Genomic DNA, 24,226 nt, shown 5'->3' on the forward strand with positions numbered 1-24,226 from the left:
GAAGGAATCCCCTGGTGCCCACAAGGCCCGGCTCAAAGAGGGGGTTATCTGCAGGGACGAGTTGCCTGGCTTTCCCCAGAAGGATGTGGGTCTACCCGGCCCTGCCCAGGCCTACAGAGCAATTCGTAGCCCCACTGGTGGTGTGTGTGTCTGTGCGTTGGAGATCAGCTCTTTCTGGCCCTGCCAGTAGTGTGTGTGTGTGTGTGTGTGTGTGTGTGTGTGCGCGCGCGCGCGCGCACACACCCCTGGAATGCTACAGCCGCTCCTTTGAACTTGGTGGGATCTAAATTTGGAGTCTTTGCTTTAATATTAGCTGCTTGGCTAAGCTATTGTGTGTTTATTTTCTTAAGCCCTTTCGGAGATTGCCTCCCTCCCAGAAAGGTCTGAATCAGACGTCCTGCGGGACGGTATTAACACGCTCTGGAATCGCGGGGACCGCGGAGGGGCTCATGGCAGGGGAAGGAGGGAGGTCAAGACGACTCTTGGGTCCCTCACCTGATGACGAGCCTGAGCTTCCAAAAGGACAAGGGGCCTGCCACCCCTCTCGTCCCCCTCCACCAGGACAGTGTGCCCGCATGAGCTGAGGCTCCTTCTGAAAGCAAGTGTGGACACCCCACCCCGTGTCCCACAGGAGCAGTGACAGGCACGTAACGTCATGACCCTGACGTATCTTCAGCTCCGTCGAGCCCCTCCACCCGGGCTCATGGGGGGGACACTCGGAGAGGGTCCGTGGGAAAGCTCAGACCCTCTCCTCTGACTCACAGGGCCTTTGACAGATAAGGAGATGACACTGACTTCATGCATCAGCAGAAATAAAAGCCAGGGCCCTCGTTTCTCGGAAACCATTATCTGTGGCTGTTTCAACTCAGCCCATTAAGGTGCCCAGCCGTCCAGCGTCTCAAGCCTGGACTTGGTGATCCAAGACTCTGATTCAAGAGATGGGGCTGGTTACGCCCCTCCCCCGCCAAAGCCACTCCCTGGGGGCCGTCCCCAGCTGCTTCCCACTCCCCACAGGGGCAGGACCTGGGCTGATACTGGAGCAGAGGAAGGAAGCTGTAATCTCTGCTCCTAGAAGTTTTTTATTTTCAAAATGTCCCTCCCAGCTGCTATCTTCAAAGTATACTCTGTCTGCAGCTGGTGCAGGCCGAGAAGGAAGTGGTTTGTCCCTCCCCGTCTCAGGATGCTTTCTGGGGCCACTGATCACGGCTGGGAGCCAGAGGCCATGGGTGCAGGTAGACGGTGCTGAGAACTTGGTAACAATCCCCGAGCCCCCGGCCCCAGCCTGAGCCAGGCTCTTCTCTCTTCATCAGTCGCGTGTGTCCCTACGTCACTCCAGCCGTTGTTTGTGTGTGTGTGTAGCTTCATCGGGGCTTTGCTGCGGCACACGGGGGCTTTGCTGCGTCATGGGGGAGTTTTCATCACAGCACTCAGACTCTGGTTGTGGGTTCTAGAGCACTCGGGCTTAGTTGCCCTGTGGCAGGTGGGATCTTAGTTCCCCAACCAGGGAGCAAACCCTCGTCCCCTGCATTGCAGAGACTGAAAGTGAAGTAGCTCAGTCATTTCTGACTCTTTGCGACCCCATGGACTGTAGCCTACTAGGCTCCTCCATCCCCAGGATTCTCCAGGCAAGAGTACTGGAGTGGGTTGCCATTTCCTTCTCCAGGGGATCTTCCCGACCCAGGGATCGAACCCCGGTCTCCCGCGTTGTAGGCAGACGCTTTACCCTCTGAGCCACCAGGGAAGGCATTGCATTGCAAGGCCGATTCTTAACCACTGGAAGACTAGGGAAGTCTCTCCAGCTGTCAACCCCCTGCAGAAGGAAAGCAGGTGAGATTGCGTGGTGGGTGTGACAGCTGATCCGGGCCGTGTGTGCTTACAGCAACAGGTTTCCACAAGTGTTTTCCCACCGCCCATGCTCCTTTAGAACCTCGCCACTCCCCCGTGAAGAGGCGTGAGCCCTATTGGACCCGGCTGTCCTGAGAGGACACACCTGTCCCACGGGGCTCCAGGAAGTCCCGCCTTTGACAGCCAGCCACCAGGCTACAGGGACCCCGGCCCTGGCCCTCAGCTGCCACGAGGCAGCTCCCCGCACCGCCCCGCCAAGTGGGCCGTCCTCAAGCTGGACTCTCCAGCCCAGGACCGGGGCACACCTTCCCAGCTCTCTGCCCACACCAAGCCACCTGACCGGACAGCTGTTGGGGCTTTAAGCCCTTGGGTGTGAGTGGTCTGCTTACTGTTCTTGTGCCGTGCTGTCTGCGGGGTCCGCCCCAGCTCACTTCCCGCGAGCCCGGCTCGTCCCGTCTCCCCATCAGGAGCCTCCAGGTCCTTGTGCAAAACAGAATGGGGGCCTGAAGAGCTGCGGCCTTGCTGCTCTGTCTGCAGGATGGTCTCACCCCTCTTATGTCTCCCTGGTCTGGGACTTGCCTGGTCAGGTTACAAAGAGGCTTCGGGATTCTGTGCTTGCGGGACACCCTCCTGATTCTGTATTTGTATTTTGTACCATTGTTCTTAGAAGGCTTCCCCTAACTAAGCTCTGTGAAAAACGTAGGAGCTGCCCCGTTCTCGTCTCTCCCCAGACGGGAAGATAGCTGCCCTGGCCCTCCGGGCCCCTCAACGCTCCCCTCTACCCATCACACCACAAGAGCCCTGCTGTCAGGACCAGAAGCATCTCTGCAGGACTCATGAGCCACAGCCCAGGGCGTGTGAGAAGGAAAACAGGGCCAGTCTGTCACGAAAACATATCAAAGATGTGTGTACATGAAGAAGCCTGGAAGAGCCGGAGCAAAATCTGACAGAGTTAAAGGCAGACAGATGCTCCTACTGGGGTGGTGGATGTTTTAACATCTAAATCGCTTGTTCTCTCAGCAGCTGGCAGAACTAGACCAAAAAACAGACACGGATGTTCTGAACAAAACCCTAACCCCCCCTGCCCTCGTGGATATGGGGTCCAGCCCTCCTGTGTCCAGCTGTCCCGAGGAGGGAGCTGCGGTCTGCTCTCACCTCTGCAGGCCCCAGCGGGGCCACACCGTCCCACCGCACCTGTGACCTCCCCCACCCAAGAGTCGTCAGGGGAAACGGCAGGACTGTGGGCACAGGGTCCCGTAGAGGTGGTGACCACCCCAAGCTTCAGGGAGATGCCCGCGGCAAGTCCCAAGGGTCAGGATGCGGCTGGACGGCAGCAGAGGACCCTTCCATGGGGCTCGTGGCAGAAAGAGACGCAACGGCCGTGGCTTGCCCTCTGAGTGGAGGCCCCGCGTGCGGGCGCTGGAAGCTGAGTTTGCAGCAGCGGAGACCCCAGGCTGCAGGAGAAGTGGGCACCTGTCCCGCTCCCTGCATCGGGTGCCTGGGACGCCCGCCCTGCCGGCCACATCGCGAGGCCGCGGTCAGGACTGGGGGTGCAGCTGCATCACCCTCTGCTTCCCGAGACACTGTCCCTCCTGCCCCTGCTGGGCCCGAGGCGCCCCAGAGGCCAGGCAGCTGGTGTCTGGGGACAGGCCGGAGCTGGATGGGTCACACTGGCCACGCTAGTCGTCCTCCGCCTTCTGGCGCCGGGGAGACGACTCGGCCCTAGACGGCCTGCGAGCACTCAGCTTCCTCCGGAGGGAGGAGAACGTGTCCCCCAGGACCCTGCGCAGCCCCACGCCATCGCGGCCACAGGGCAGGTCCTGCCGGGGGGCCGGGAGCTGCCCTGTGAACAGGTCCCAGGGGGCCAGCGCGTCCACAGCGCCGTCCACCTGCTCCAGCTCCCCCTCGCTCACGTCCCTCTCCAGGGCCTGGATGCAGGCCGCCAGCCAGCGCCCGTGCTCTGCCAGGGCCTCCCCTGGACCCTCCGTGGCTGCCAGGGAGCCCAGCCCGTCCTCGGGCTCCAGCTCAAGGCCTGCAGGGAAGGCCTGGCTCCAGGCGTCGGGCGACAGGGGCTCCGACAGGCTGCTGCCTGGCTCCGAGTCGCTCTCACAGCACAGCCCCGAGTCTGCGCTGCAGGGCAGGGTGTCCTCCGACACGGACGGCTCCCCCGCCGCTGCTGGGCCCGGCTGTGTCCCCGCCGCCGCTTGTGTCCAGGCGTAGAGTCTCTACGAGGGAGAGACACAGGCTGAGCCGGCCTGATCGGCCACGTCCCTCACCAGGGAGCTGCCAGGAGACCCAGCCACCCACTCGAGGAGACCCCACCATGCCCGTGACCCCAAGCAGATTTCAGACTAGAAGCTCTAAAGACAGCAAACTTGGAGGAGCTTTGCAAGCCTGACATATTATTCATGGTTTTCATGAAGATACGGATGTGGCACATATATACAATGGAATATTACTCATAGAGTGGAATATTACTCGGCCATTAAAAAGAGAATGCCATTTGTAGCAACATGGATGCAATTAGATTATCATACTAAGTGAAGTCAGAAAGAGAAAGGACAGATACCATATGATATCACTTGTATGTGGACTCTAAAATATGGCACTAGTGAGCCTATCTATGAAACGGACTCACAGAGAACAGATTTTCCATTGCCAAGGGGTAGAGGGTGGGGGAGGGAAGGAATGGGGGTTTGGGATCAGCAGATGCAACTACATACAGGATGGATAAGCAAGGTCCTGCTGGTCAGTGTGCTGGGATAAAGCATAATGGAAAAGAATATGAAAAAGTGTACATATGTATATAACTGAATCACTCTGTGACTCAGAAATTAACCTTGTACATAAACTATACTTCAATAAAAGAGGAGAAAAAGAAAAGGAACCACCACCTGCCTGTGACCTGTGAACTCTGAGCCCCGTCCCCGGGTCTGCAGCGGGGCCGATGGACCTGGCTCCCTGGGCCCCTCCCGGCCCTGCTCCCCGCGGCTCCTCGCGCGGGCGGCAGAGGGCAGCACCGCCTGCCGGCTCGGCCCCTGCCCGGGCGGGCGGGATTACCCGCTGCCCGCCCCTCCAAGGCTGCTCTGTCTTTCTCCGCTCCCGTCTCCTCCTCCCAAGGGGCCGAGGCCCAAGCAGGGAGAAAACGATGCTGCGCGGCCCCTCGGTGAGGCCGGCGCCGCCCGCGGACAGCCGCGCTAGGACAGGTCTAGCTCGCGGTCAGTGCCGGGTAGAGACTGGCTCTAATTAGGGTTGCTGCGAAACAGAGGAGCCGGGAGCCCCGGAGCCCCCTCCGCCGCGGGACAGCCAACCAGCACCCGGCCAGGCGCCCGGCCGAAGACTCAGCCCGATCCCGAGAGTCCCCGGAGTGACAGCGCGGGCGTCCACACTGCGCCCTGCCCCCTCACCGCGTACCCGCCCCACGCCCCGCCCACTCACCTCGTGCCCGCCCGGGCCCCGCCCACTCACCTTGTACCTGTCCACCAGCCTGAAGCCTAGCAGGTGCTGCAGCTTGCGCAGGCAGATGGGGCAGAGGTCCAGGGGCCGGCGCAGGGCCTCGTCCACGCGCAGCGCGCCCTGCATGAGGCAGCGGAGCCAGCGGCAGTTCCCCAGGCCCAGGAGGTGACACAGCTCATGGCACGTGACCTGAGGGAGACGGGGCCACCGCCTTGCAGCCTGGAGCCCGCCGCCCACCAGAACCCCGGGGCCCTGGAGAGGGGGACACGCCGGGCTCCAGGCAGAAAGGCCCAGCTCTGGGGGCCTGGCAGCATGGAGGTTTGGATTTCAGAGAGACAAGGGTTCAAGTCCCAGCCCCGCCTCTTGAGAGCTGTGTGACCGTGGACGGAGGACTTGGCGTATCTGGGTCTCAGTGTCCATGCTCCCTAAAGTGATGGGTGCTCACCACATTGTGCGGACTGCACAGCGTAACGGACCATCCACGCATGTCCTGCTGTCCGACTCCACCTCCCAGCCTCTCCCGGGAGCCTGCCCAAGCCCCAGCCCCCAGCCCTTCCCCGTCCCTTCCCCCGTCTTCTCCCACCACCTGAGCGGCACCCGGAACCCCGGCCTCCACACCCACCTTGCAGCACTGGACCATCCCCAGGGCACTGAAGCACACGGCCTGGCCCCCATCCTGCAGGGGCACCTCGGGGCCACCTGCGGCCACCTCCACCTCCGCCAGGTCAGGTGTGCTGGGCCCCCGCGGCAGGAACTCCCCCGAGAACCGGGCAAAGCTGCAGACGCCCACTTCTGGGGGAAGGCAGAGAGGCAGGGGCGCCAGGCGTGGCCTCAGCTCAGAGAGCCCATGGGCAAAGCCCCGCCCCCAGGGCGCACAGGTCCTGAAGGCCCCGCCCCACCAGGTGTCCCCATGAAGGCGGCCTGGGGCCGACACCCCCGCCCCGGGAGGGGCCCTGGGAGCCACAGCTAGGGGCCGGTGTCCCTGGGCGCTCCAGGCCTGTGCCCAAGCCCCAGGGCGGGGGCGGGGTCCCCGGGTGCTGGCTCACCGTGCTCCGGAAGGAACGTGCCGAAGGTGAAGGTCCAGGCCTCGCGGGGGTACAGGTCGGACAGCGTGAGGCCCAGCACACACAGCGCGTCCCCTGGCTTGCTGCTCTTCAGGAAGGACAGGATGCCGTCTGTGGGGACAGGGCCAAAGGACACAGTGAGGCGGCCACTGGGTGCCCCCTGCCCCCGGTTCATTCCCTTCTTCCCCTGCCCGGAACCAGCTCATCCCAAAGTCAGACACGCCAATGCAATCCCGTGAGGAACTGTCAGAGCTCAGAGCAGCCAAGCTCCATGACGTGAAAGGGGCCAGGGGCCTGGCCTCCTTGGGGACAAGAGCGCTCAGGGTCTCTGTTCTCAAGAGTGCTTCACGGGAAGAGCCACGGCAGCCCTGCGCAGCTGACGGATGGCCCCAGAGACGCCACCTCTCCCCCCCGGAACCGCTGCGCGTGGTCCTCATGTGGCAGAAGGAACTTGGCAGATGTGATTAAATGAAAGGTCTCCCAGTGGGAAGGTGATCCTAGATTATCCAGCTGGACCCGATGTAAGCACCAGGGCCCTCACGGGAGCAGCAGGAAGGTCAGAGAGAGACCTGGAGGGGCTGCAGGGTGATGAAGCTGACCTTGATTTTAATTTAGGGAGACTCTGATCCTTGGAGCTGTTAAGAGAATGCGTGTCATTTAAGCTGTTAAATTACTGCTGAGTAACTGCCCACAGCGGGTGTAGACAGATGAGACGCCAGGGATGGAGCCGGGACCGGCGGGAACGTGGAGGAGCCCAGAGACATCGGGCAGAGCCGCAGCGAGTCTACAACTAGGAGAGGGTCTCGGAGTGATCGGAGGGAGAGGGAGAGAAAGACCCTTTCCAAGAGGTGTGGCTATAAAAAGGGGCAGAGAAGGGGGTCTGCGGTGTGTCAACAGGATAAGTAGCAGCAGCTCCTGTCTGGGAGCGGGCGGAGGGCTCTGGCGGGGCCGTGATGTGGAGCTGGGTGTCCACCCGTGGACAGGGGGCTTGAGGCCTGCGGGTGAGCAGCTGTGCCGAAGGGGCGTGAAAGTTTCCTTCTGCCTGCATTTCCTCCACCCGAAAAGCAAGGTCAGAAAGAAGAGGAAGGCGGGGAGGTGAGGGCCCCGGGCTCACAGTCCCGTGTTACAAGGGGACCACGCAAGCAGGCTCTTTCCTTCAGTCCGTTCAGCTGCCAGGAGATGGGAGCGGGAGTCACGCTCGTGTGGACAGGCCGGGGGGCTGGGCGGGGGGTGGACTGAGCGTGGGAGGCAGATCTCGACAGCCAGAGGGGGCATGGAGCAGCAGGCTGGGCCTGACAACCTGGGACCGTTAGCCAGGCAACGGGGCACTCGGAGCGGGGAACGCCGGCGGAGGCGCTGCGAGGGCGCTGCTTGCAGCCCCAGCTACAGAGACGACCCTGCTGTCGGTCCTGTGAGGCCTAGCCCGGGACTGTCCCTAGAAACAGTGTGAGCTGAACATGTAGCTAAGACAACGTTTTACTAATTTTAAAGGCAATCAGGGCTTCCCTGGTGGTCTGGCGGTTAAGAATCCACCTTGCAATACAAGGGACGCCAATTCGATCCCTGATCCAGCAAGACCCAGGATGCTTCAGTGCAAGGGAGCCCGTGTGCTGCAAATACTGACTCCCACGCACCCAGAGCCCGTACTCCACACGGAGCGAGCAGCCCCCACTTGCTAGGACTAGAGAAAGCCTGCACACGGCAGTGAAGACCCAGCAATGCCAAAAAAATGAAATAAATCTTTAAAAAATAAAAAATCAAATGGATTCTAGCATAGGGATTTTAACCTAACATATCCAAAAATTTAATTTATCAAAGACTAAAACGTTAGACCGTTTACGTTGTTTTTCACACTGAGTCATCAACGCAGGTGTGCATCTGTCTGCTCAGCAGCTACACGTGGCCGGCAGCCGCTGTCCGGACTACCCAGGTCCAGGTGTGACCTGGGATGAGTGGCTGAGGTCTTGGAGGAGAGACAGGGATGTCAGGTCTCAGGGTGGTGCTGACGGTGATGCCTCTTAGAGGTTGAGCTGTGACCCCCAGAACATGACGCGGAAGTCCTGACACCCGGTACCTGAAACGTGACTTTATTTGGGCCCTGGGTTTGCGGACGTGATCAAGTTAAGAAGAAGTCGGCGGGGTGGGCCTGATGCAGTTTGCCCCGGGTCCTTATTAGACGAGGAGAGACAGACACACAGAGGCCATGAGGCAGCTTCAGGCGAGGGACCCCAGGACTGCAGCCACCACCACGGCGGGGTGAGCAGGCAGGGGTGGTCCTGGAGCTGTCAGAGGGGGCAGGACCCGCCAACCCGGGCCAGGATTCTGGCCTCCAGGCCCTGAGATGATGCAGGGCTGCTGTTGTAAGCCCCCCTGTGCTGTGCTTCATCACTGCGTCCCCAGGAAACGAATGCAGCCTTGAAACCACGGAATCTGACCACAGGAGTTCAACCCCTCACAAGCTCTGCACCCCACCTGTCCCGAGCCTTCTCAGGTCCCCTTCGTTCCCTGCAGTCCGTGCAGGGTGGGGCTGGGGGCGGTCTGTTCACCAAGCAGAGGGCGGCCCCCTGGGCCCCCTGCATCTCGATGCTGGGGTCTCCAAGGCCCCTGGGGCAAGTGGGTGGATACTGGGTTCTCCCCGAGTGGGGCAGAAGCAGCCGCAGGCATGATGACGTCGTACGAGGCAGGGAGAGGCTGGGCCAAGGTCGGTCAGTGCTCCACAGGCCCCACTCAGACCCTCGGGGGCGGGGGGAGACTGTGCCCCAGGAAGGGGCTGAAGCTGCAGCCGGAACACAGAAAGGAACATGCCCCTCGGGGTGGCACCCGCCCTGGACGCCAGCTGTAAGCGACCCCACGTGCCACTGGAAAACGGCCGAACAAGCTGGGCGGCTGGGGCCTGCCCGTGCACGCCACACGCACTCACCAGTGTGGAGCTGGAGCCTGTCGGGGTCCTGACCGGGGCGGGATGAGCAGTGGATGGAGGCGGCTGCCACCGAGGGCAGGCATCTGACCTGCAGGCCCAGGAAGAAGGCCTCCGTGCAGCTCCTCAGCTGGTCCAGAAGCGCGCTGCCTGCCGGCCCCTCGCTTAGATCTGGGGGCAGAGCAGCACTGTTAGCCCCGCCCAGCCCTTCATCCCCTCCTCGGAGCCCCCACCTGGGACAGTGACGCAGGGTGGGAGCCAGGAGACCTGCGAGAAAGCGGCCGTGGGTACACACAGGCCGCAGATTCCCATGGGCACAGGTACCCAGGGGCTGCAGGTTCCCATGGGTGCAGGTTCCCACGGGCACAGGTTCCCACGGGCGCAGGTACCCAGGGGCTGCAGGTTCCCACGGGCGCAGGTTCTGACGGACATAGGTACCCAGGGGCTGCAGGTTCCCACGGGCACAGGTTCCGACGGACATAGGTACCCAGGGGCTGCAGGTTCCCACAGGCCGCAGGTTCCCAGGGGGCGTAGGTTCCCACGGGCGCAGGTTTCCATGGGCCGCAGGTTCCCATGGGTGCAGGTACCCACGGGCACAGGTTCCCACGGGCGCAGGTACCCAGGGGCTGCAGGTTCCCACGGGCGCAGGTTCTGACGGACATAGGTACCCAGGGGCTGCAGGTTCCCACGGGCACAGGTTCCGACGGACATAGGTACCCAGGGGGCGTAGGTTCCCACGGGCACAGGTTTCCAAGGGCTGCAGGTTCCCATGGGTGCAGGTTCCCACGGGCGCAGGTACCTATGGGCTGCAGGTAAATGTGCTTCCGAGCGAGGCTCTGCTTCCGGGGCGGCAGGGCGGCATGGAAGGTCTGGAAGTCCTCGGGGGCCTCAGGGCGGCTGAGGAGCCAGTCGAAGGCCGTTCGGATGAGCAGCGTGCCAAAGAGCGTCCTCTGGGGGTTGTAGGCCTCGGCCAGGAAGAGCCTCTCGGCCGGGGAGAAGGTGGCTGTGTAGAGCTGCCGCAGGGCGGGGTCAGTGGACAGCAGCGCGTCCTTCAAGGCCCGGGGCCCAAAGCTGAACTCCTCGGCCGGCCGGCACTGCAGCATGACGGGTCTGGCCTCGCCAGGGCGGCCCATGCGCCACCCAGGGCCCGGCCACCGGATCGTCCGCAGCCTTCCTGGGGGCCAAGCGTGGCGGCTGCGCGGGCTCTCCGCACACGGACCGGGAGTCGAGGACCCGCGAGGCCCGGCTCCACCTGGCGCTGGGCCTCCCGGCCTGTCGGCACCTGCAGGGACAGGAACGGGCTCCACTGAGCCCCCGGAAGTTCCCCAGCACCGCGCCAGCAGGGGAGCCCCCCACAGGGGGAGGGAGGCCCTGAGCAGCTGGGGAGGCCGGGGGGACGGGCGGCGGGGAGGCTGGTGACCGGTCACCGCACTGAGAGGGTTCCCCCACAGACCGGAGGCGCGGGCCAGCACCTTCGTGTGGATTGGAACACCGCCCCCTCCACCGCACACCCTGCAGAGCAGCCAGGAAGGGCCCGGCCATCCAGGCTTGACTGAGTCTCCCCAGAGACGCAGGGGTGGGGCGGGGGGGGGGGGAGCCTCGCCGACAGAGATGGAGGGGGAGGTGACAGAACGAGCCGGAGGAGACGCGCAGAGAACAGATCGGGACCGAGGCCAGAACGGCGGATCCCTGATTTAGAAAGTCAGGCAGCTAGGCAAACCCGCAAACCCTTCTCTACGGAGCACAGTGGCGAGGCCTCCCAGCCCGCGCTGGAGAAGCAGCAGCAGCCTTGCTTTTGTGGGAAGAAAGAAGAAAGGAGCCCGCCATCACTTTACTGTGCGTGAGCGCTCAGTCGTGTCCCACACTGGGCGACCCCATGGACTGCGGCCCGCCGGCTCCTCTGTCCCTGGGTGCTCCAGGCAGGAATCCTGGAGGGGGTTGCCGTCTCCTCCTCTGGGGGATCTTCCCCCCCGCGCAGGGGTTGTCTCCTCCATCTCCTGCACCGGCAGGTGGATTCCTTATCACGGAGCCACCTGGGACGCCCCCCCACCTTGTCAACCCCAGGTTAAAGTGCTGATCCAGAAAATAAACTCACATGTATCCACTCATATATGCATATACGTGTGTGTGCATATATGTACAAATAAATATATAGACATGTATTCATATAGAGAGGAAAACTAGGTGTATATATAATTTATAAATCTTTGTCTGGAAAATTATATATGTATGACTTTTTCCAGGGATGTTATACACATACGTGCATATATACACACATACTACACATAGGGGTGTATTTTTTTCAGAGTTAGTTGCTGGCTTAGATGAGGGGAAGGGAGCCAGGACTGAAGGCTTACTGAGATCCCTGCCAGTAGACAGCGTTACGTATTTCTCTTTGCACATATATTTTACAAATGTAACATCCAATTGTGTGTGCAATCTTAAATCCTCTTGACTTAGTATATGATGAGTGCTTTCCCAAATCCTTAAACAGCCTATTTTTTTAAAATGTCATTTTAATGGCTGGCTAAAAACTGCAATTTGTGCATGAGTCTGTTTCCAGTTCCTCAGGAGCGGTTCCCGCAGATGCTTATGTGTGAATGTTTAAGGACTCTCAATTCGTATCACCAAACTGTTTTCCAGAAAGGTCACGCCAGTTTGCAACCCCATCGCCTACCAAGTTTCTAAGTGAAGTGAAGTGAAGTCGCTCAGTCGTGTCCGACTGTTTAGTCAGCAGCAAATAAAAACTATCACCAACAGCACTAAATCCCCCGCTCTGTTCCAGACAGGGGAGTGGGGACAGTTACCCTCATTTTCAAGAAGGTGAAACTGAAGCAGAATAAGGTTAAAACTAGCCACCAAAGCCACGGGCTTCAGAAGTGGCGCCCTGGTAAAGAACCCATCTGCCAATGCAAGAGACCCGGGTTCCATCCCTGGGTCGGAAAGATACTGTGGAAGAAGAAACGGCAGCCCCCTCCAGTGTTCTTGCCTGGAGAACCACATGGACAGAGGTGCCTGGCGGGCTACAGTCCAGTGGGCTGCAAAGAGTCGGACACCGAGTGATTGAGCTTGAACAAGCAAGCAAAGCCACACTGCTCACAAGAATCAGAGGTGAGACTGGGATGCACCCATCTTCGAGGACCGCAGTGCCCGTTACCCGAAGCTGCAGAGCGCCCCTCCTCCGGACCCCTGCCCTGACCCCGCTCCGTGTGGGGTGGGTCACGTGGTGCAGCCTCAAGGCTGCTCCCAGAGCTCTGGCCCCCCCAGCCCCGACTCCCGGGGGCTGCGAGCCGGGCTCCAGGAAGCCCTCCGCCCCTGTGTCCTGAGGGTGGAGAATGACACTCCAGGAAGCTTTAGGCGTGGTCGGCGGGCCGCGGGCCCCTGGCTGTCCAGGACTCCGGGCCAGGTACACAGGCTGCTCGAGAAACCCTGAGGTGGGAGCGCCCTGAAGGCCAGCAGGGCCCTGGCCTGAACTTGACCCTCCGACCCTCGGCGCCGCTGGGCCTCACTTCCTCACAGGCACACAGGCCTGGTCCCACTTGCCTCCCTTGCCCAGAGCGAGGCTGGACCGGGCAGAGAGGAGGCGGTGCTGGCTCGCGTCCAGGGTCGGCCCGGAGCCTCCGACACCGCGTGGACCTCACTGACCTGTTTTGGCTTCTGGATGTGGGTCGCAGGCCCCGCACAGCTGCTCCGGGCTCTCCCCAGACCCTCCGCTCACCAGTACCCACACGCAGAGAGCTGCAGCGGGCGGGAGGCTTCACCGCTGACCATTCTGGCTACACCATTCCCTGGTGTCACGGGCCGTTCAGAACTACGCTTTCTGTAAATGAGAGTGACTATAAATCCTCCCATAGGGCCGCGGGAGCCTTCCGGATGCCCGGAGGGTCTGCGTCTCAGCCCCCCCACAGAAGTGAAAAGGGGACGAAGGCCCCCAACAGAGGACACCCCTCCTCGCAGCTCCACTGTCCTGCAAACCCCAAGGTCACTTCTGGACACAACACCTCCTCTGAACCCACTGCTTCCTGAAACGGAGCTATTAGTAGTCACACGGCTTCTGGGCGAGGAGACGGAGGCTCAGAGAGGGGAGGCCACTTAAGTGCCCGGGGTTGCACAGTTCATAAGACACGGCGCTCCAGACTCCGATAGAGATGTAAGGCAGACAATAAAAGGCAATAAATATTGTCCCTGTCACTCCAGGCCTCCCTGGCAGGACCACCTCCCCTGAAGGGTCTTTCCTGCAGCACCCACAGCCCATCACCATCTGCAGACCCCGCTCGGGGGCTTCGGTGCTGGGGAACCCCGCAAAGCCTCGGGAGTGGAAACCGCCTGCTTTTCACCAGAAGGTGGAGGGCTGGGAATGACTTGGGCCCACACTGTGAAGCCCAGGCTCCTCCCAGGAGTGCAGAGGGGGCCAGGTCGTGTGGCCCACAGCGACCCGAGGCACACGCGGAGTTCCCCCAGGAACCGGCTACACCGCCACACCCCGCGGGGGATCCCGAGGAGGCTGGCTCATGCGGTCACATCAACCGCCTTCTGCATCTGAACTTAAAACCAAGAACCGTGTCAAATACAGGAACACAGCGTCCTGCCTCCATCGGCAGCGCACACCTGACATCTCTGCGCTGTCATGAAGACGGTTTTGACCTGAGGGTCCCCTGCAGGGTCCCCGGAATGCACTTTGAGAACCACTGGTTCACTGTGAATTCTCTCCCCGGGACAGCTGATCACAACTCACAAGAACCACGTGGGCACGCCTGTGCCTGGAGCATCCACATGTGAAAACCGGGCCTGGCATGGGCCAGAGACACCCCCACAACACACCCCACGGCAGAGCCGCTGGCCCGCCAGCCACGTAGAAGAGCCTGGAAGAAACGGCCCCTCAGCTGCGGACCAGTGCGGGCTGGGGGGTCCAGGGGACAGGAGGCTCCAGGTCGGGCCTCAGGGTGTGTGAGATACTATCCACCACTTGGGTCCCACTCTCTCTGAGGTCCAGCCATTGTCTGCTCAGACAGCGTTTCCTCTCAAGAGCCCCGGGCAGCCACATTCCCTTCCTGGGTCGCTAAGGGAAACCCTCGTGGGACTCTTCAGTCCTGCCGGGTCATCTCTGCACAAGACCACCCCTCTTGCAGAGGCAGAAGCTGGGTGTGGGCAGAGATGCAGCCGCAGGGCATCGACAGAGGGAGCTCCACCAGAGCAGGTGCTTCCCGCCCTTCCCGCTACCTGCACCCCGTTAATCTTGGCAACAGTGAACTTTCTGGAAGGGAGACCTCCAGAAACACCGGCTGTCTTTCCTGCTCTGCGACATCCAAGGCTCTCCTATGTATACACCGTCGCACCAGACCCCAGCCACATGCCTGAGCCTCGCCCACACCGTCTCACTCAAGCTGCACAACCCGGGGCCACCGGGGGTGCTGTTACGGTGCCCACGTCTCAGGTGAGGAAACTGAGGCCAGGCGCGGTTTCAGAGCCATGCTTCACAGTGGAGCTGAAACTCTTTTTTGTTTGTTTTTTTAAACCCCAAGTCAATGACCTTTAATTTTAAAAAGTAACATGCTCACATCAGCAAACTTAGGAAAGAGCCAGAACTCTTAACCATCAACACACGGTGGGATGTCTCTGCCGGGCCCTTGTTAACACTGGGACAGTGGCCACACTTCTCAGCCCGCCTCCCCTCTCCCTGGGGCGCCCACGTCCCCCTCACCTGTCCACAGTCCTGCTCAGAGGCCAGGGAAGGACGTGTGTTGGTTCCACTCCCAGAGGAGGGTCTGCCCCAACGCCCTCGGCCTGGCACCCACTCCCCCCGCCCCCAACCAGGCAATGCCTCAGAGTCAGAGGCAAGAAAGCACGCTCTGGTTCTTGCTATTCTGAATACGCTTTGCAAAACGTCCCGGCAGCTGCAGCGAGCTATTCATCACCGCCTGCCTTCCTAGCAGCCCCGCGCTGGAGCCATGTAAAGGCTTTGGGGTTTCACACTTCTCAGAGGCTCCCGCCTGCTCGGAGGGGCGCCGACGGCTTTGACCACAGGGGCCCGACTAGGCGGCAGACCCCTGCTTCCTGCAGCAGCCCCCACCTCCCGACCACCTGGCCACCAGGCTGCCGGCTTCCTCCCTGTGACGGCGGGCAGGACCTGTCCTCCCTCTACCAGCCCGGCGGCATTCCCCAGTTCGGCATCTCCCTGGGACCCCATGCCCCACTTTTCCGGCTGGAGGTGTTGCCTGATTTCCTGGGGAGCAGCCACTGAGCTTCCTCCCCACCAACACTGCTGTTTAGGGGGCCTCTCCCTGCACCCCCAGGCTCAGGGAGGCACTCCATGCCCACGCGGGCTGGCCAGGCAGTGCCCTCTTCCCGTGCCTGGCCCCGGGCTCTCCCACAGCCTGTGAGCCCCCATCACCAGGATGGAAGACCGCTCGCGGGTCGCCCTCCCCCAGGGAGCGGAAGGCCGGGAGGGGCACCCAGAGCCCCTTCTTTCCACCGGCTCCCCTCTGCCGGGACCAGACCGGAAAGTTCCCAGGCAGGCGCGGAGCACAGAGCGCAGCACTGCGCCAAACCCTCCTGGGCGCCCCGGTCCGCGCCTCACCTCCCGCGGGCCCCGCGCAGGAGCGCGCCCGCCGCCGCCAGGCCGTCCTCGGGGCTTGCGCGGCTGGGCCCGGCGCTGCGCGTTCCCGCCCGCCCCGGCGGTCTTCGCTCGGTCCTCGGGCTCCCCGCCGCGCCCCGACCTCGCAGTCTGGCGCGGGGTCCTCCCGCCGCGCCCCTACCTCGCTGCCGGCGCGGCTGAGGGCGCGTGGGCCACCGGAATGGGGAGGGAGGCCTCGTGACGTCAGCACCGAGGGGCCGCCCGTGGGTGCCGCTCCCCTCCCGCCGCTCTGGGGCATCACGCGCGGGCCACAGTGGGCAGGGTGCTGGCAGGGGCCCCTGGGCCTCAGAGTGCGCTTGCAGGCGCTGCCCTCCGCTGATCCCCGTGGAGCCCGCCAGGGACGCCCCTCCACTTGCAGAAACAGCGGAGGCGGGGCGGGGCCTGAGATCTTAGGGCCACAGAGGTGAGAAGGGTAAGCCAGACCTGCCCAGGTACGGCCCCGGTGAGACAGGTAAGCCAGGCCTGAGCAGGTAAGGCGCTGGCATCAGGGTTACCCCAGCGCTGCCAGGCCACGGCTCCAACCAATGACTCACAGCCTAGCCCTGTCGTCACTGCCCCCCACCCCACCCAGGAACCTTGTCTGGTGGCCTCCCTATTAAGATGTAATAATGATTTTTTTTTAGTATATATATGCCAGGCATAATATCTATACTAAATGCTTTAGATGTATTATCTCAGTCTGTGAGATAACTATCCTTTTTGTCTCCATTTTATAGATGAAAAACTGAGAAAAAAAAAACAACAACCCGAGGGGAGGGCAGGGGAAGTGTCAGGCCCAACCCAGAGGGCAGGGCAGCAGGCTGAGCACCCCCAGCGCTGGGGGGGCATGCAGCCAGCAGCCCGGGCTCTGTGTTCAGTGCCCATTTACAGCGTGAGCGCCATGGGCCCCTGACAAGATCCAGGGGGTGTTTGTCCTGGGGGCTGAGAGGCAGGGCACCCCGTGTCATCCCCAGGTAAACTGGGTGGCCGGGAAGAACCCCCTCGCCTCCTGAAGAAGCTTCCCCCTGCCTTTTGGAAGGCGAGGAGCCGCTTGCCGAGCTTCCATAAAGTCTCTGTCCCCACAAGGGCCCTGTCTCCAGGGGCGGGCCCCCCGAGGGAGGCGCTCGGGCCTCAGGACACGCACCTGGAGTGAGGGCTGCCGTCTGTGCTGTCTCCGGGCCATCGCGGCTGGCCAGCAGCCCCCTGCCCAGTCCCCAGAGCTGCCCGGGGCCACCACCCCAAGGTGGGCGAGGACCCCCCGGACAGGGAGGAGCCTGGCCCCGGCCCCAAGGGGGAAACGCTCCCTCCTGCTGCCCTTTATCGCTGGAAACGTTTACGATAAGAGCTTCCTTTGAGGCAAATGTGGCCCCAGCTCTGGACTGCCAGCTCCCAGGACTTCCCGGCAGCCCGCCCACTCCCGCCTGCCCGGCCTCATTCTGGAGAAATGCCCCACGCGTGGCTGAGGGCTGTGTCACCGTCGTCCCCAGCATTGCTGGGGAATTTTGTTTAAGCCTTAAGAAACGATCGTACAACAATAGACATCCATTGTAGAAGATTTGGAAAGTTCTAAAAAAATTTAAGAAACAGAAAAGACCCCATAATCCAACCATCAAGAGGTGACTTCTCTTAACTTTCTGTTAGACATCCTTCAAATAATTTTTCTCTCAGCATTTGCACAGAATTTTTAAGGAATGCACTCTGCATATTTTGCTCTGCTGGAGACTTTATCACATGATACCTTTCCCTGTCAACTGCCAGAAATCAGAGCTTCCTCAAAAAACTAAAGGTGGCTCAGATGGTAAAGAATCTGCCACAATGCAGGAGACCAGGGTTCAATCCCTGTGTCGGGAAGATCACTGGAGAAGTGAATGGCAACCCACTCTAGTATTGTTGCCTGGAAAATCCTATGGACAGAGGAACCTGGCAGGGTACAGTTGATGGGATTGCAGAGTCGGACACGACTGAGCAGCTAAAACTTTCACTTTTTCCCCCAAAAAACGAAGAGTTGCCATATGATCCAGCAATCCCACTCCCGAAAATAGATCCAGACAAAACTCTAATCCAGAAAGACACATGCACCCCTATGTTCACAGCAGCACGATTCACAATAGACGACACGTGGAGACAGCCAAGTGTCCGTTGACAGATGAGTGGGGACCGTAGATGCGGTACATGTGTACAATGGAATACTACCCAGTCGTGAAAAGGATGAAATAATGCCATCCCCAGCAACAGGGACACAACCAGACACATCATACAAAGCGAAGTCAGTCAGAAGGTCAAACTCCGTAGGATATCACTTATACGTGGAATCTAAAACATGGCCCAAGTGAACTTATCTACGAAACAAAAACAGACACACAAACATAAAGAATAGGCTTGTGGTTGCCAAGTGGAAGTGGGAGTGGGAGAGGGAAGGATTGGGAGTTCGGGATTAGCGGATGCAGACTACTATATACAGGATGGTAAACAAGGTCCTCTTGTATAGCCCGGGGAACTCTATTCAATATTCTGATAAACCATGATGGGAAAGGATGTGAAAAAGAATTGATACGTATAACTGACTCACTTTGTTGCACAGCAGAAATCAGAACACTATAAATCAACTACACTTCAATAAAATTGTTTTAAAAGATACAGGTTTAAACATACGAAAGTCAATAATAAACCCAGTGGCAGGAATCCTCCTAAGAGACAGAAGAGGAGAGACACAGAGGGAAGAGGCCAGTGATGCCAGAGGCAGAGATGAAGGCTGGGGCCATGAACCAGGGGTCCCAGAGCCGCCTGAACCCGGAGGAGCCAGGAAGGACCCCCCCCACCCAAAGCCTCTGGAAGGAGGCCCTACCCATGCCTTGACTTTGGACCTCCATTTAAGAAAATTAATTTCTGCTATTTTCCAAACATTTCTTTGGCTGCACTGGGTCTCCATTGCTTCCCGGGGCTCCTTTATTGAGCTGCGTGGACTCTCTCGTGGCATGCCGGCTTTGTCGCCCCCCGATACATGGGCTCTTAGTTCCCTGACCAATGATCAAGCCCCTTCCTCGGCACTGCCAGGCAGATTCTTAACCACTGGGCCACCGGGGAAGAGCCCACGCGGCCCTGTTTGTGGTCATCTGTTACAGCGGCCTCAGCAAAGGAACGTGTGTGTGCACGCGCGCTCAGCCGTGTCCGACTCTGCAACCCCAGAGACGGTAGCTCGCCAGGCTCCTCTGCCCACGGGATTCTCCAGGCAAGAACACTGAAGGGGGTTGCCATGCCCTCCTCCAGGGGGTCTTCCCGACCCAGGGACTGAACCCGTGTCTCTGAACCCGTGTCTCTTGCATTGGCGGGAGGATTCTTTACCACCACGCCATAGGAAACGAATGGAATTGGAGAATAAGATGCTTCCTATGGTTGTCGGAGGGTCAGGAAAACATCCAGAATGCTCTCGGCACTCAGTGGCCCCTTGCAGCACTCGTCTGGCCGAGGCGTGGACACCCGCTGTGCTTTGGGGGGCAGGGACCGGGCGCTTCCCTCTGTCCACGGGCAGTAGACAAGGGCGAAGGCGGACGTCTGGTGGGCACAGACAGGAGGGGCTGAGGGGCTTGTGCCACGTGTGATGGGCAAGATGAGCTGAGACAGGGTCCTGCCGGCCAGAGGGCCAGCACGGGCCAAGGCCTGGACGTCAGGGTGGGCAGGGCCTTAGGGGAGTGGGGTCTTGGTGGTTTGGAGTAAAGCAGGCAGGGATCCAGGGGGTGGAGCTATGTGGGGAGGTGAGAGCCGGGAGGGTGAGGGGCAGGGACCTGGAATAATGGTCTCACTAGGGCTCCGGGAATGGGTTGGGAGGGTTAGGCAGGTGATGTCCAGGTGGCCGGCGATGGGGGCTGAGTCAGGGTCCAGGCCAGGGGGTGTGGGGAGCACTTCGGGCCTGGGGGACTTGAGGCCTGCCTGAATGGGGAGCAGGGATGTGGTGCCCACCTCCTCCGGGTCATGGGCACCCTGCTCGGGCCTCAGTTTCCCCAGGCCTCCTGGGGAAGCACCCAGTGGCCATGCTAAAGTGACTGTTTCCTGAGTACACACTCCATGCCAGTGCACACGGGGCGCCCTGCGACCTCCCCCCGGAGCTCAGGGCTGGCTGGGGCTCCCCGCAGCTTGGGGGACTCAGAGGTCGCCCGCATTAGAAGCAGGGTGAGTGGACCTGACCTGCAGCCCAGGCCAGGAAGGTCCCTGTGGGTGTGGCGGGGCAGAGCGGGCAGGGCCTCCAGCCCTCGCACCCTGCCTGTGAGGACACCCTCGGAGCTCAGGGTCAGCATTCGCTCGGGGTGCCCAGGTCTGGAATCCCGTGTCCCTCAGGGAGCAGCCGGGCCAGCTGGGCTGCGGGATGGGCTCACCTCAGGTACTCCCAACACACACTCACACACATACACCACACACACACTTATACATATAGATACACAGTCACACAGATACACACATACACACATATACACCCATGCACGCATACACATACACACATGCATACACACACGTACACACGCATACACACATGTACAGACTCACACACACGTACACACACATACACACTCACCCATGAATACACATACACACACATGCATACACACACACATACACATACACCATACACACACATACACACTCACACACACACTCACATACACATACACACACACATACACATATACACATACACACGCGCATATACACGTGCATACACATACACCATACACACACACACACTTATACATACAGATACACACACAGACACAAACACACATACACTGACACACTCATACACACATACACACATATAAATTCACACTTATACAGATACACACACATAGACATATACACACATACACTCACACACATGCACACACATACACACATAGATATATACACACTCACATACAAATACACATGTGTACATACAGATATACATATGTACACACACATACACTCATGTGCACACTCACACATACACAAATGCATGCATGCACATACACACATACACACGCACGTACACACATATATACACTCACACACACTCACACACACACACATATACACACACCAGTGACCCCGCCCGGCCTGGTGGCAGCATCGGTCCCTTCCCAGCATCCACAGGCTCAGCAAAGCCTAGAGAAGAGCTTGGGGGTCCTTGGCCTCCAGAGGGCAGACCCCCACCCCGTGTCTGCATCTGGCCCTCCTCCTAGGCCTCTTGCCCCCAACCCCCGCATCCTTGCCTGTCGGAGGTCCCTGCGGGCAGGGGGCCCAGAGGCACCCCACAGAAGTGGAGCAGGGGGCGGAGCACGCACGCTCCCTCGGAAGCCACCCCCCACCTGACGACATGGTTCCGGCAGGCCAGTCTGGACTCCGAACACCGGGCAGTGCTTCCCTCGGATCTGAATGTCGCCTGTGCGGGCTCTGGGCAAGTTCGGCCCCTGAGTTTGGTCCTCAAGAACGACAGCTCCGTCCTGGGTGCCCAGGGCAGGGCAGGCGCGGGGGCTCCCAGGACTGAGGCCACATTCGGCTCAGCCGGGACAGGGCTGACTCCAGGCAGCTGGCGGCCTCCCTTCTGCTCCCACCCCCCCACCACCAGGTCCTTGCCGTAGGACGCAGCCATCCGACCCCCCCCCCCCGGGTGGTCCAAGGGCTGATGGAGCAGCCGGGACGTGGGCATCGCGGAGAGGAACACCAACCACACTCTGATGGTTTCTGACCTGAGACCCCTGCCCAGAGCAAGCGGCCCAGCGCATGTTTGGTGGACACAGGGGACTCGGGGTGTGGGGAATCTGTTCAGGGGCCCCGCCTGAGGCCACCCCTGGGATTTGGGGTGTCCCCACTCCCAGAGATGGCCTGAGCCCCGCTGCCCCACAGGGGAGACACGGGAGGCCCAGAGTCCAGTAGAAGAAGACCTTGAGGCCGTGGGCTCCCCGGGCTGGCCTGTGGGGACCCGGGGCCCTGGACACACGGAGCCCTGCCTAAGGGGGTCCCAGCTTTGTGGCCAGTTTGAGGCCTCAGAGCCCATGGTCCAGAAGCTTCTCCAGGCAGGCACAGGAGGGGCAGGGGTGGTCGGGGAAGGCAATTAGGGGAAGGTCCCAGGTGAAGGCAGAGGCAGCCTTAGGAGGCCAGGCTGCATCTGGTCGACCTCTAGGACACCCTTTCACGGCCCCTGGCCCCAGGCGAGGCCTCCCTGGGCCCATCCTGCCACACACCCAGAGCCAGATGAAGCCACGTGGCCACAGAGCCTTTCAAGGACTCCTCGTGACCTGAGGATGAAGCTCAGACTTCCCCACGAGCCGTGAGTGTCCTGGCCACCCAGCCCACCACGTCCCAGGCTTGCCGGCTCTGTCTGACCCAGACACCACCCTCTTTCTCCCTCTGGGGTCCCTCTGCCTACAAGGCACCCAGCACCCTGCAACCCCGGCAGGGATTCCTGAATCAGGGTGAGCCCCAACCTGGTGGGGTGCCACGGAGCCCTGGCCGCCACTCCTAGCGGCCCCCTCATCTGCCCCAGCCCCTTCTCTCCCACCCGGTCTCACCTCTGGGTCTCTGCCTGCAGCCCTGCCCCCTCCCCCTTGCAGGGAGGACCCCCACCCCTCACTTAGGTGTCAGGCCCCACGGCTACTTCCTCCCAGGCGCCCTCCTGACACGCACTGCCACCGATGCACGATTACCTGGTCAGTGTCTGTCTTCGGCCGCGAGAGCACGCTGGGGGTTGCATGTTCCCCTGAGCGGCTAGCGCAACGCCCAGCCCATAGTGAGCGCTCAGCCCACGTGGGCACGCTGCCATGCGTCGCAGCCCGGCATGCACACCCCTGCACACACCCCGTGTCCCTGCCACGCACGGCTCTCCGAGCACGTCCACACGGACATGCTGGACTCCAGGCACACACATGCATGCACGTGCATGCTTGCACTCACTCCCAGCGTGATGCACACATGCCCCTCCACACACAGGGCGCTCACACTGCGCACACACGGACACACACAGCCGAGCGTGCTTGCTCACGCCGTCCCCGCCACCCTCACTCCGACAGGCGCCTGAGCTGCTGTTTGCCGCCTCTGCCTGCCGGCGTGTTTGCCAAGCAGTTTCCATGGCAACACATCTCAGCGCGGCCGGGAGCAGGGAAGACGGCCTCCATGGAGGGGACGAGCCTCGAGGTCTCCACATCCACCAGCTCCACCGGCAAGCAAGGGCGGGTGCTCCCTGAGATGGAGATGCCACCCCTGCCCCAGCCTGGATGAGGCTGGCACCTGAGGAGGTGGCTCTGGAACTTCTGGGCTACATGCTCCAGGGCGAAGGTCACTCAGTCATTCAACAAACCCTGTATGCCGGCTGCACAGCCACCTGAGGCATGGGCCTGGCTCAAGGAAGCTCATGGTTGTGCCCTGAGGCCGGACTGTCGTCCCAGCATCTGGCTGAAGGCCCATCCCACAGGTCAGTGGTCCCTGAGCACCAAGGCCTGGCCACCCACCCTCTGCTCACATGGGCAAGGAAGCTGAGCTCCTCCCCACCACCACTACCCGCTGGGAGACCAATTGCAAACGCGACCCTGACCCTGCATCCCTGCCTGAACCATCAGCCTCTGTGCCGCAATGCCTGTGAAGGAGGGAACCTGCCCCGTACTGGCCTTGGCCATCCGCGGCGACAGTGACACCCTGCCAGGTCTCAGCCGCAGGATGGCGTGCTTCTGCCTGCTCTCCCGTGGGCTCCTGCGGTAGCAGGAGAACAAGCCTGGGCTGGTCTGCAGCAAGGTGAGGAGACACGGGGCCTCCTAGCTGAGCCCACCCCCCCAACCCGCCACAGAGCGAGCCCAGAGCAGCAGTCATGACAGGTTGGCCTCGAGACCCTTCAGATACAAGAAAATGTGGTTTTAAGTTGCTGGCCTGAGACTGCTTGTTACACAGAAGTAGCTAACAGACATACCCTCTTCCAAAGGCCTCATGCAGTCAGCACAGACCAGAGCGTGTGGGCTGTCCACGGACTGCCCTGTGCCTGAGTCTGGGGATGGAGAGGACCACTGCTGCCTCCTGGGAGCCCGCAGCACTTAGGAGAGGTGGGGTGAGCCGCCCAGGCCCTGTGATGTGTGCGAGCAGGTGGGCATATCCACAGAGCCTGGCTGGGGCAGAGCTTCCCGTTTCCCTCACCTTGGACACCTGTTTGCAAACATTACTTCCTGGGTAACTGCACGTCAGTTCAGTTCAGTTCAATTCAGTCGCTCAGTCATGTCTGACTCTTTGCGACCCCATGGACTGCAGCACACCAGGCCTCCCCGTCCATCATCAACTCCGGAGTTTACTCAAACTCATGTCCATCGAGTCGGTGAT

The 24,226-nt window shown here is 60.8% G+C and overlaps 1 protein-coding gene across 4 annotated transcripts; it reads right to left on the reverse strand.

Moving 5' to 3' along the window:
* Positions 1–1,063: 1,063 nt before the first annotated feature.
* AMZ1 (archaelysin family metallopeptidase 1) lies at positions 1,064–22,945 on the reverse strand. Of its 4 annotated transcripts, none has more exons than XM_070460515.1 (8): positions 22,573–22,945; positions 12,928–13,102; positions 10,082–10,564; positions 9,286–9,453; positions 6,348–6,476; positions 5,924–6,093; positions 5,314–5,421; positions 1,064–4,070 (listed from the first exon to the last, which is right to left on the reverse strand). In XM_070460515.1, the coding sequence occupies exons 3-8, from the start codon at positions 10,413–10,415 to the stop codon at positions 3,525–3,527; spliced, it is 1,455 nt and encodes a 484-aa protein (XP_070316616.1). In that variant the 5' UTR covers positions 10,416–10,564; positions 12,928–13,102; positions 22,573–22,945; the 3' UTR covers positions 1,064–3,524. The 4 variants fall into 4 exon arrangements, with proteins under 4 accessions (XP_070316616.1, XP_070316613.1, XP_070316614.1 ...); XM_070460512.1 differs by having other exon boundaries at positions 5,314–5,490; positions 22,573–22,944; XM_070460513.1 differs by lacking the exon at positions 22,573–22,945 and adding an exon at positions 15,860–16,086 and having other exon boundaries at positions 5,314–5,490.
* Between the last annotated feature and the right edge of the window lie 1,281 nt (positions 22,946–24,226).

This window comes from Odocoileus virginianus, chromosome 33, assembly GCF_023699985.2.
Source record: "Odocoileus virginianus isolate 20LAN1187 ecotype Illinois chromosome 33, Ovbor_1.2, whole genome shotgun sequence".
NCBI classification, from domain to species: Eukaryota; Metazoa; Chordata; class Mammalia; order Artiodactyla; family Cervidae; genus Odocoileus; species Odocoileus virginianus.

What these genes read in the sequence shown, in the direction of transcription:
- AMZ1 (XM_070460514.1), bottom strand. Translation starts at nt 10,415, where the DNA reads ATGGGCCGCCCTGGCGAGGCCAGACCCGTCATGCTGCAGTGCCGGCCG. An exon ending in CACGTTCCTTCCGGAGCACG is followed by an intron (nt 6,094 to 6,347) that starts GTGAGCCAGCAC and finishes GCCTTCCCCCAG; the next exon opens with AAGTGGGCGTCTGCAGCTTT. An exon ending in GGATGGTCCAGTGCTGCAAG is followed by an intron (nt 5,491 to 5,923) that starts GTGGGTGTGGAG and finishes CGTCTCCCTCAG; the next exon opens with GTCACGTGCCATGAGCTGTG.